This window comes from Ipomoea nil, unplaced genomic scaffold, assembly GCF_001879475.1.
Source record: "Ipomoea nil cultivar Tokyo-kokei standard unplaced genomic scaffold, Asagao_1.1 scaffold3210, whole genome shotgun sequence".
In the NCBI taxonomy this organism is placed as follows: domain Eukaryota; kingdom Viridiplantae; phylum Streptophyta; class Magnoliopsida; order Solanales; family Convolvulaceae; genus Ipomoea; species Ipomoea nil.
Genome location: NW_017619638.1, coordinates 677,977 through 689,648, shown reverse-complemented (window position 1 = coordinate 689,648; position 11,672 = coordinate 677,977). Strand labels below are relative to the sequence as shown.

General features: G+C 39.4%; 2 protein-coding genes across 3 annotated transcripts; both read left to right on the top strand.

Moving 5' to 3' along the window:
- Nucleotides 1-880: 880 nt before the first annotated feature.
- On the top strand, nucleotides 881-5,873 carry LOC109168613. Of its 2 annotated transcripts, XM_019317665.1 has the most exons (7): nucleotides 881-1,107; nucleotides 1,842-2,015; nucleotides 2,448-2,644; nucleotides 2,794-2,901; nucleotides 3,009-4,675; nucleotides 5,355-5,427; nucleotides 5,543-5,873. In XM_019317665.1, exons 2-7 carry the CDS (start codon nucleotides 1,889-1,891, stop codon nucleotides 5,696-5,698), a joined length of 2,328 nt encoding a protein of 775 aa, XP_019173210.1. In that variant the 5' UTR covers nucleotides 881-1,107; nucleotides 1,842-1,888; the 3' UTR covers nucleotides 5,699-5,873. The 2 variants fall into 2 exon arrangements, with proteins under 2 accessions (XP_019173210.1, XP_019173211.1); XM_019317666.1 differs by lacking the exons at nucleotides 881-1,107; nucleotides 1,842-2,015 and adding an exon at nucleotides 2,281-2,302.
- A 4,491-nt stretch (nucleotides 5,874-10,364) lies between these two features.
- Nucleotides 10,365-11,336, top strand: LOC109168603. Its single transcript, XM_019317656.1, has 2 exons — nucleotides 10,365-10,529; nucleotides 10,695-11,336. Exons 1-2 carry the CDS (start codon nucleotides 10,365-10,367, stop codon nucleotides 11,334-11,336), a joined length of 807 nt encoding a protein of 268 aa, XP_019173201.1.
- Nucleotides 11,337-11,672: the final 336 nt, after the last annotated feature.

The following is an 11,672-nucleotide window of genomic DNA, read 5'->3' as shown; positions in this document are numbered from 1 at the left end:
TGGCCTGCCTTCATGGCACCTCGCATGTAATACCAATTAAACTGCATTATGTTCTTCGTTTGGGTATTCCCCTCCAAGCTATATAAAAAAAAAAAAAAAAAAATCGATCCCACCCTATTTTTTCATCCCCGTACTTGACGGATTCGAGAAATTTTTTCGAAAAGGAGAACAAGGATGGATAGAATTTTCTCATCTCCGCTGGGGACGGATTGGACATTCCCCGCATTTAACCCGCCCCGACCCTAGCCCCGTCCCCAAATAAAACTAGGGGTGTTCAATCGGTTAACCGAAAGTGTTTTTTCTTTAACCGTTAACCGAACCGAAGTTTGCTCTACGGAATTCACCGAACCGAAATTGTTTTCGGTTAATCGGTCGGTTAACCGATTAACCGAATTTTTTAAAGCTAAAATTTAAAATTCTAAAAATAACACCTAAAATAATAAATCCAATTAAAATAAAATACATATCATAATAAATTTATAACAAAATATAAAAAACATGAATTATAAACTCCAAACATCCCTAACATCAAATTAGTATTTATATTTATATTATTATTTATATATATATTAAAAACTTCGGTTAACATTCGGTTAATTCGGTTAACCGATCTTTCGAATCGAATTAATCGTTAACCGAAGTTTTAAAATTCCTTTAACCATTAACCGAACCGAAAAAGTTCGGTTCGAAAACGGTTAACCGAACTTTGTTATCGGTTAACCGAAAATTATCCAAAATTTACACACTCATAAATAAAACTATATATATATATATATATATATATATATATATATATATATATATATATATATATATAGAGTAAGGATAATAATATTTTATATATAAAAATATAAACTAGTCAAAAGTCAATACTAAATAATCTCACACTCTTAAAACCCTAGTTCATTCTGGCATAGTCGCCGGTTTCCTCTCGCTGTTGCCGCCCGCCATCTCCAGCCTCGCCGTCGGCCGTCCACGGCGTCCGCGCATCTCTGCTTCGTCGTCGCATCGTCTGGTCATCTCTGGCTCTCTGCTTCGTCGAATCTTCGTCGCCACTCGACGTCCTCGGCCATCTCTGCTCCGCCTATATTTTCTTCGTCTCCACAAGTAATGACTATCCCCTTATCAATTTCTTTCATATCTGCTCTTCAGTTTCTTTAATTCCACATTTTCACAATTCTTTTTGGTTCGTTATGTGCTTGATTTTGTGGTTGTGAGATTGTTATCCTTTGCTGAAATCATTATTTTGCTGGGGAAAATTTTTATTGGTTAATACTGGCTCTTTAGAATGTAAAACCAGTTTGAGCAATAGTAAATGGATTCTTGGTTCCCATCTGAATGTAATGAAGAGAAGATTTGACTGGGTAAAGCTTTGACAAATTTTGGAATTAAAAATTTACGGAGTAGTAGATAGATGGAAGAAGAAATTATTATTATTATTATTATTATTATTATTATTATTATTATTATTATTATTATTATTATTATTATTATTATTATTATTAGTTTATCAGTTTAATATAAAAAAAAATCTTTTCTTTGCCCAACCAACTTCAACTGAAGGAATATCCTCTGATTTTGGTTAATTGTGCTACATTGTTCAGTTTCTTTGGTTATCAATTGTTTCTACTGTAATCTAATTTCATTTTATTAAAAAACGGGGCGGGGATGGGGATGGGGAAGGGGAAAATTTCAAATCCCCGGCCGGGAACGGGGCTGGGATGGGGAATGGGGACGGGGACCCAACTCTCCCCCCGCCCCGCCCAGTTGCCATCCCTACTTACAGTCTATGTCACTTGAACCTTTTTCTCTCTCTCACGATCTTATCTGGCCTGCTGCAGAATGGACGAGAAAATCTTGTAGCTGTGTAGTTACATATGCAATGTAGATGGTTTATAGATCTTCAGAAGTGACTTTCATGGCTAATGGATTTACCTGTACATCGTCCTTACCATGGATCTGGGTTGTGGAAGCACTTGCAAGCTCCAATCAAGTAGATGCATCTTTACTAATTGGTATTATTTGTGAATCTTCTTTTTCTATTGTCATTGAAATTGCTATCCTCCATTATATTTTGAACCATATACTTTGGCTGGGCTCAAAGATTATAAGTAGCAAGTTTGGAACTTTGAGTCTTTTTACCTTTCATATATTTGTTTTGTATAGGATAATCTTAAGAAGTTATAAAGGACAACATGTTAATGCTAAACTGCTTGTTTATTTGATTTGAATTCTACAAAGTTATAATCTTTTGCTTTTTAGGAAATCAGTTGTTCCTTTTTGGAGACATCCAAAATGGAAGGTAGATTCTACAAAATGGGATAGAGGGATTATGATTTTTTTGGGGGTTTAGTGTAGTTATTGTAAATGACTAAAGGTTGAACTTCTTCTTCTTTTTTTTTTTTTTTTTTTTTTTTTTTTTTTTTTTTCTGGATTATGCGTTACAGATTTGGTTAAGAGGATTCCAAAAATTTCTGATGATCTTGGGAGAAGTGCAAGGGAGATGGTCTCCTTTAGGATTTTGGAAAACTTACTCATCAAAAACAATTGGATCAATGATGATTCATCCTTGTCAGCAGGTCCTAAAATCAGATTTGATCCATCAGAGAGTTGTGAAGATGTACTTGGGAAAATATTGCAAGAGGTGCTAACTTTTGGTTTAGCTGTGTTTGAGTAATTTTTAATAACTTAAAGTAGTATTTGAAAGATTCAGTTGATCTCTCAACTGCTCTAGTTTACTCAAGAACACAAAAGTGCTAAACTAGTGTGCTTTTGCCATGTGCTTACAACCAGTTATCTGCATCAAATATGAAAATGCCTGGACCACAGGTGCTGAAGTGGGATATTCAATCATTTGTTACCTATAAGAGATCTACCTTGCCACAATATGCTTTGCTAAAAGTAAGGGAAAAGTTCTTCTCAGTTATATTCTGCTCTGAGAAATTATATATGCCAAAAAGATATAACTAATTTACTTTTTAAATTGTTGTGTGTTTCTTAATAAGCAGCTGAAGGATATGATTGTTAAGGGCACTGATCCTCGTCTTGCAACCTTGAAGGAAAGAAGTGGTTTGTCAACTACGAATCAATCTGGAAATGTTACATCTGTGGATGGAATTGCTGTTAACGGCACTAAAGAGATGCGTGAAGAGAGTAATTTCAAATGTCTTGCACAAAATGTAAACTCGGTAGCTTCTACCCAGGAAAATAACAACCGGGAAGAAACTTTACCTGACAGGGACCTGGTGCTTGCCAAGAAGAGAAAGAGTGTTTCTGCTGATCATCAGGGAAGAGAAATCCCTGGAGGGGGAAGTATTTCAGAGAATGGTTGTGATCCTTGTACTAGGGTCACCAAGAAGTGCAAACAGAGTGTTGTTTTTAATAAAGATTGTGAACATATTATAGAACACATTGAAAGAGAAGGGCGCAGTTTGGGAAATGAATCCCAGGCTGGAGCCTTGGAAGAAAGTGGATCCCCTCTAAGACAGATCAATGGTAATCAACAGCAGCATGATTGTAGCGTAAGTGAAATGCCTCAGGGAACAAATGCAGGGGGAGGGGTAAAAAATATTTGTATTGATGCAGCCGGAGAAGAGAATGCTCATGCTGAATTAAGAAATTCAAATGATGCAAAACATCCTTTAGTTCAACAGGTTTCTCATGCCAATGAAGCTGAAAGAAATTTTCAGCATAATTTGTCAAATGGTGGACCCATTAATGAAAGTAGAGATATCATTGACTGTTTTCATGGACCTGATCCATGTAATGACAACAATGAGTATCATGAAGAGAGTGTTGAAATTGCATCAAAGAAAACTGCATTCTTGAGCTCTCAATGCACGCATAGTCAAGATTCATTCGCAACAAATGACTTGAGGGAGCTTTGCATGAAGTGTAATAGAGGTGGTCAATTGTTGGTTTGTAGTTCTGAAACCTGCCCATTAGTGGTCCATGATAGCTGTTTGGGTTCTATTCCCAATTTTGAGAAGGATGGAAAGTTCTACTGCCCTTTTTGTGCATATTCTCGAGCAATTTCAGAGCACATGAAATTTAAGAAAAAGGCATCACTTGCTAGGAAAGATCTCACAGCCTTTATTCGCTTCAGCATTGAACCACTGAAAAATGTCTCCACAAGATCTAGTAGATCAAAGTCAAGTCAATCAAGGCAAGATGATGAATTATGTGAAAAAGGTGAAGCTAACAGCAGCAGGAATTCTTTAAGAGATAACAGTTCACCAGAATGTAGGGCTAATTCAGAAGATAAACAACAAGAAAAGCCATCAGTATCACCTGAGGGCAGGCCCCCTTCAAATGATAAAAGCATTTCATCAACCAGTGCAATGCCAGTTATTTTCGCAAAAGATCCACAAGAAAACCAGGCTGAGCAAGACACTCTTTCTCCAAGAGGGGGTGATCAACAGCATAATGAGACACTTGCTATTACAATATACCGCAAGCCTGTTTTTCCTTTTGGAGATCCAGAGGTTAGCAACCAGGATGAGCCTTGTACTGAAGTTGACGTAGAAAAGGCAACTGTGCCTCAATCAGTGACTAGTTTGCATCATCAACCTGAATCGTCTTCAAGTACTGAAGTCGAAGAAAGCTCTGATGAAGAGAATGAGAAATATGTTACTTCCAAGTATTTCATTAGGTTCAACAGACCACAGAAGCAATGGTAAGTTTTCTTTGTTATGCACTCCATGTTTTACAAGATGCTTCAAGTATCTTGTTTGTACAGTTACTACATGTTTCCCCCTTGTAAAATTGTCAATTTCTCACCTATCATAAAAACAAAATAAAGATTATCATTTCTCTTTATGTTCACGGGAGCTACTCTCCTCCATTTGCATCTATAGCCTCATTCCAGTTAGTATTGAATTTCAGCTTTTCATAATTGATTATCACTATCATTCTTCTGCATATGCTTTGCTTTTTGCTTTGTACTGCAAAGGTGCATAGCTATATGAAGAGTTGAGTGGAACCACCAGTTATTCAAGTTGGATTATCAACACGAACTTAGAACTTAGAAGTTTGTTCAGATTTGATTAATCTATTGCATGAATTTGGTTTGAATGAACTTCAACCAAAATCTGTTGTTCAGTGGGTCATTTCCTCAATCTGTGTCAATTTTGAGTGAAATCACCAAACAATTAGAAGGTGTTTCAATATTGGGTTGAATAGTTCATAAATTGATGGCATTTGAGTTACCACTGCCATTCTCCAGTGCTGTTTGAGTGGCCTCCCATTATTTATATCCCTAGTTATGTCTCTCTGTTATCAATTTATCCTTGTGTTATTCTCTTTGTCATTATTTATTGTTGCAAGTTCCAAACAATTATTCTTTCAAATGGTAGTTCCTATCCAGTCATCACCCAATGGAAACGAAAAAGGGTTCCTTGGACAAAAGAAGAGGAGGAAGCACTGAAGGTAAATGTTGTTTCTGCACATGATCTCTAATTTTTTTTTAAAAAATTATTTTGTGCTTCTGCTAGAAAAACATCACGTGTTCTAATGAGGTTGTTGCTTTTATTGCTTCCTTCAGGAGGGAGTGGCAAAATGTAAAAGCATCGGCCAGAAAAATATAGCATGGAAGGAGATTTTGGAATTTGGAGGTGATCGCTTCTGGAAAGGCCGGACTGCTATGGACCTCAAAGATAAATGGAGGAATATTTGCAAAGGAAGCCCCAATAAAAGATGAGTTGTTTAATACTTTCTTTGCTCTTCCCTCCGGTGTCGATGAATTAGTACAAACTAGATTTTGTCTTGAGAAATGAAAATCCAAAATTTTCCCTGTTGAAACTTGCTTGTATATTATACTTACCAAAAACAGAAGCCTCTGTTATTTATTGCCATTCATTTCTTAGGGAGCTTCAGTTGGTATATAATATGAGCCTGCATGGACAATCCCTTTTGATGTTTTCCCATCAACAGTAGCCATTTTAAGCAGTTCGTTATCTAACCACCTGTGAAAAACAAAAACATGTAACCAAACTACGGGGTGTTTGGTAAATGGCTGTTAGCTGATTGGGTTAGTGAGTTTAACTAGTTGATAGCATTAGCCATTAGCTGATTGTAGAAAAGTGTTTGGTAAATTAGCTGTTAGCATACTGCAGTTCTAATCCTCTTCAAATCTTCTTTTGCTCCTAATACTTCTTTGATGAGGTTAACATACTTCAGCCCTTGACTAACACCACACAGCAAATGCTCCACCGTTTCTTGATCGGTTTTTGGATTTGCAACCGCGATACTAGTAAGGTTACAAGTAAGCATTTTCCAAGAGCTAGGCAAGTCATCGCCGCAAGAATGTGGATCTAGGACGCAATTCCTCTCGAGCATTGCAAATCTAAGAGCTAGGCAAGTCATCGCCGCAAGAATGTGGATCTAGGACGCAATTCCTCTCGAGCATTGCAAATCTATTAGTATCTTTTGATCCTTGTAAAAGTAGCTCCATCACGGTCTGCTTCTCACCCATAAAGCCCAAAGAGGGCATGAAATTCACCATTTCTGTAGACATGAAGGCATTGCTACTCAACTTTGCAAGCTGATCAATTCCCCCGGCATAGGTTGTTCACATTGTGCTCAGATGACATATTTGTGACTCTCCTTGAAGGAAGGTCACATGATCGAACTCTGGTGGTGGGGTATTGACTCTTGCAAGTAGGGATGACAATTTCAATCCGACCCGTGGATATCCACCCAAATTCACCCTGCATGGATCGGGTTTTTTTGGGTGATGGTGGGTGGTGGGTCGGGGGTGGGTCTTAAAAAAGAAAACCCGCGGTGGGTCGGGTTGGATTCGGGTTCTATGTACAAGACCCGCCTAGAACCCCACCCGACCCACCATGTGTGTGTGTATATATATATATAATAGTAAAATAAGTACTAGTATGTAGTTATTTATAATAGTTTATATAACTTCGTGTATTTTTTTACTATTTTTTATATCAAAACTATTAAGTTTATTTTTAAAAATTAACAATTTAGTTATTATATTTAAATATTTCCATTATTTATGTTTTAGTATCACTAATGGATTTTTTTTTTATTTTGTGTAAATAATTTAAATATTATTTTTTGAAGAACATAATAAGATGATAAGTGGTGGATACCCGTAGTGGGCACCCGCACCCGGTGGGGGTGGGGGTGGGTTCTGAAAAAGTCCACCCGATGCGGGTTGGAGGTGGGGGTGGGTGGAGAAAATATAAGGTGGATCGGGTGATGGACGTAGCCCTCCCCGACCTACACCCGACCCATTGCCATCCCTACTTGCAAGAGATAAAGTATAGAACATATACTATATTGTAATAGAATCAATTGTACTAAAAAAAAGTACTATTAAACAACATGAACTGTTCAATAGTTACTAAGCTAAAAAAATTTATATATCCATATCTATCTATATATCTATATCTATATATAATTAAAAGTAAAATCCTCCTAGCATTTTTCCACCCCAACTCATTGTATTGGTCAAATTATGGTAAACTATGAAATAATTAATGATGTTAATAGAAAACCTAGAAGAATATAGAATATAAGAATATTATTCAATTATTTTTTTTGGTATACCCAGAGTTTCCACTGTCGGATATAGTGACTAACAACTGGCCTGGAGATTTAAGGCTGTTCCATTGCCAAAGTCAAGGATCGAACCCTTGACCTTTGGTTAAAGATGGATGAGTCTCTTCTCCTCAACCACACCATCCAGTTAAGAATATTTAATTATGGTTATATTATTATTATTATTGTGCCTCACGAAATAGAATACAAGAATATTAATTATGATTATATTATTATTGTACCTCACGGTCATTATATACTAACAGAACTTGACCGGAATAATAATAATAATAATAATAATAATAATAATAATAATAATAATAATAGTGTAAGAATATTAACGTAAGATTTAAACGTAATAACTAATATATATATATATATATATATATATATATATATATATATATATATATATTTGTTCAAGTATAATAAAAACCCTATGTAATAATAAACTAAAATAATAATAATCCAAACAAAACTACATACAAAATAAAATTAAAATTACAAAAAAAAAAAGTTAAAATTACAAAAAAAAAAAAAAAAAAAAAAAGAAAAAAGAGGACAAAGGGCTTCCCTTTGTAATTTGTAAATGATGTGCGATCAGTAATTTACTCCAAAAGGTTCATATTTAAGAAGCCTTAGCTTAATGACTTCGTTTTTTTTTTTTTTTTTTTTTTTTTTTTTTAAAGTTATTATTAGGGGCGTTTGGGAAATATTATGTGTTGTTTTAGTTTTTGGCAGTTTGGAGTAAATTGCTGAGTTATTAAAAAATATTTTTGGTGTTTTGATTAAAGACAAAATGTTAAAATGACGAATTGTCAATAATCAAACAAGACCATTATCTAATAATTATTATGGCATTTATCAAATTAATTGTATAGATATTAAAGTTCGTTTGGAAAGTAGAAAAATGATTTATGGAAAGTGAGTTATTTTTTCGAAAACATTTTTATTTTTAATATTTGGTTGCACAGCAGAAAATTGTCTAAAAAAATTTATATTATTATTATTATTATTATTATTATTATTATTATTATTATTATTATTATTATTATTATTATTATTATTATTATTATGTAATAATCTAATAATAAAATAAAATTACAATATTAATAATATAATAATTGGTAGGATATATCCCGACCGACCTAAGATGTTCTCCGCGTCAATCAGTACAGCTCCTTTGCCTGAGCGCTGCAGCAGGAAGACGGTCGGTACCGGTCGTCCATGTAACCTTATGCTGACCTTCTGCTTAGAGGCGTTCGACTCTGATCGACTGATTTACCTCCCAATCGGTGTTCTACTCGATCGCCATACTTTTGCTCCATGTGGAAGCGGTATCGTTGGAGAGGCGCATGTGGCAGCGCCAGGCATCGGCAGAGGGTGGCCACCAGATTTTGGCACGGGGGTGCCGCGTGGAGTACATGCCGATAAGCCGGACGTTGTCCTCGGCGATGGGCTATAAATATCCACGGCGGACAAGTCGAAAGAGACTTTTGGAACGATCAAGAGGTTACTTACAGAGCTGCCCGACCGCAGACAGTCGGTTCTCGGAGTAGTCATTTAGATTGTATTAGGTCACCCGTGTATTTACACTATCATTTTGGCGGCGTCTGTGGGGACCGGTACAATTAGTAACGAACGACGAAGTGCCTACGCCCCAAAAACATGTATCCATACATGCAGGATATAGAGGAGGATGCGGTCAGTTCTTCCGACAAACACACCAGTATGGTCCAACCGTCGACCTGAACCTCAACCTTTCACCCCCTCACTCGGTGGCTCCTAACCCGGTCAATTATGTCCAACCGATGTAAACGCCACCTGGTCAGCAATTCCCATACCCGGGATATTTCCCACATCCAGCACCACCCGCCCAGTATGGTTACTGGCCCGGGACCCCAATGTACTATCTGCCGAGTAATTATCAACCTTAAAGGCCTGTGTACACGGCTCCAGCTTCTGTTCCCCCGAACCAACCAGCAATGCAGATCGAGTCCGAGTTTCAGCCCGGTCCCCGGACTAGGCGCTCGGCTCGCTCGAGGTTGGGATCGCAGGGGGCAGGGGCCCTGGAGGAACCACGGCAGGAAACTAATGTCCAGGCAGCAGATGACCCTGACCGACAAGACAATCGCGTGAGCGCGTTTGAGCGTCTTCGGCCGGCAATGCGTCAACGATTGGGACCACAGGACCCGGATAGGCGGTCGGTTGACTCACCTATGCGCGCGGCCAGTCAAGCGGAATCATCAGGAAACCGTGGACCTCATTTATACCATCGACGTCGAGCCCGCGAGCAAATATGGACGGCCGAGCAAGATGACACCCGGGGATTGGTGAACGAGCTGCGCGCAGAATTCACTCGGTGGCAGCATGAGCATGCTTTAGGGCCTTTGGTTCACACCGCTTCATTATTGCGGACCCTTTTCACAGCCGAGATTATGGCTCAACCGTATCCGGTCGACCTGCGCATTCCCGGTAATAAGGAATACGATGGATGAATAGACCCGGAGGTCCACATCAATACCTATTATGGAAACATGCTGATGATGGGTGTGAGTGACGTTGTGATGTGTCGAGCTTTCTACTCGACGTTATCCGGACGAGCAGCCGAGTGGTTTAGAACGTTGGACCCAGGATTTATCTCTTGTTTCGCCAACTTGGCGACTAAGTTCACTCGAAAGTTTGTAACCTTGAAAGTCATCCGGAAGCCGTACATATACTTGGAGAAGGCTAAGTAGTTGGAGGGGGAGACTTTGACCGACTTTTTGGTTAAATGGAAAGCGACCGTAGGTGAGGTCGAGCCCATGGATGACCTGACGGTGATCCATATGTTGCACATTTCATTGAGAGCCGGATATTTATATCAAGACTTTATACTTCATCCGCCGACGAGGTATGTAGAAGCGCTTCGTCGAGTGGCGGATTACGCCAATGTCGGAGAGGCCAACGCTGTCAAACGGTCTCAGGAAGTCGGTTCATCCCGGAAAGCCCCCGGAAAGTCGGATAATCGGTCGGCAGAGCACCACCGATCCCGAACACGCCCGGAGGACTTCACGGCTTTGAATCGCTCGGCTGCGGAAGCCCTGCAGTATGCACAATCATGTAATCTCATTTGATTACCGCGTCCTGGACAGGAAGGGAAGGACAAGTCGAAGCATTGCGCTTATCACCGATGCAGTGGGCATGATACTGAAGAGTGTATAACTTTGAAACAGTTGTTAGAAGACCTACTTCAAGCCGGTAAGCTGGACAAGTGCGTGGGAAAAAGAGAAGAGAACAAGAGATCAACCGGGAAAAGAGATCATCGGCGTTCCGGTCGGTCTGAACGATCGAACCATGACCAGAGAGATCTCGATCCCATGTCTGAAGGTCACCAAACGTCTAAGCCGACCATCCACGTAATATTTGGAGGTTTGGAAGATGCATCTCAAGCCCGGGAGCCTTTCCCGTTCGCAGTTGTGGAATCCCGCGAGACCGGTAAGCGGCAAAAGATGGAACCAATCACCTTTGCGTTAGAGGATCAGCCCGAGGCCGGGGATACGGGGATGGAGGCTCTGGAAGTGACGATTGATATCATGGGAGTGGATGTACAGAGGGTGATGGTTGACACTGGGAGCAGCGTGAACGTCCTTTACCTGGACCTTTTTGAGAAGTTAAAGCTCGATCGCCGAGAGTTGACTCCGGTCGGGGCGCCTTTGTCTAGATTTACCGGGGACACTATCCACCCCGAAGGAAAAATTATCCTCCCGGTTGAATTGGGGACTCCTCCCAAGTAGGTTAAGACGTAGATGGAGTTTGTCGTGGTTAACCTTCGTTGCGTCCATAATGCTATCCTGGGCCGCCCGGCAATCATGAGGGTCGGGGGAATTATATCCATGCCCCATCTCTGCATGAAGTTCCCCACCTCTGCCGGCGTCGGAGTGTTACGTGGTGATGCCCAATCAGCCAGAAAGTGTTATTCCCGAGTGGTCAACCGGCGAGACACAGGTTCCTCAGGAGTGAAAACCATCACCAAAGATGCCGTAAAAGACAGAAAGGAGCAGCCCGAGCCTTCTGAAGAAATAGAAGAAGTCCCTTTGTCAGAGGACCGACCTGAACGAAAGGTCAAGATC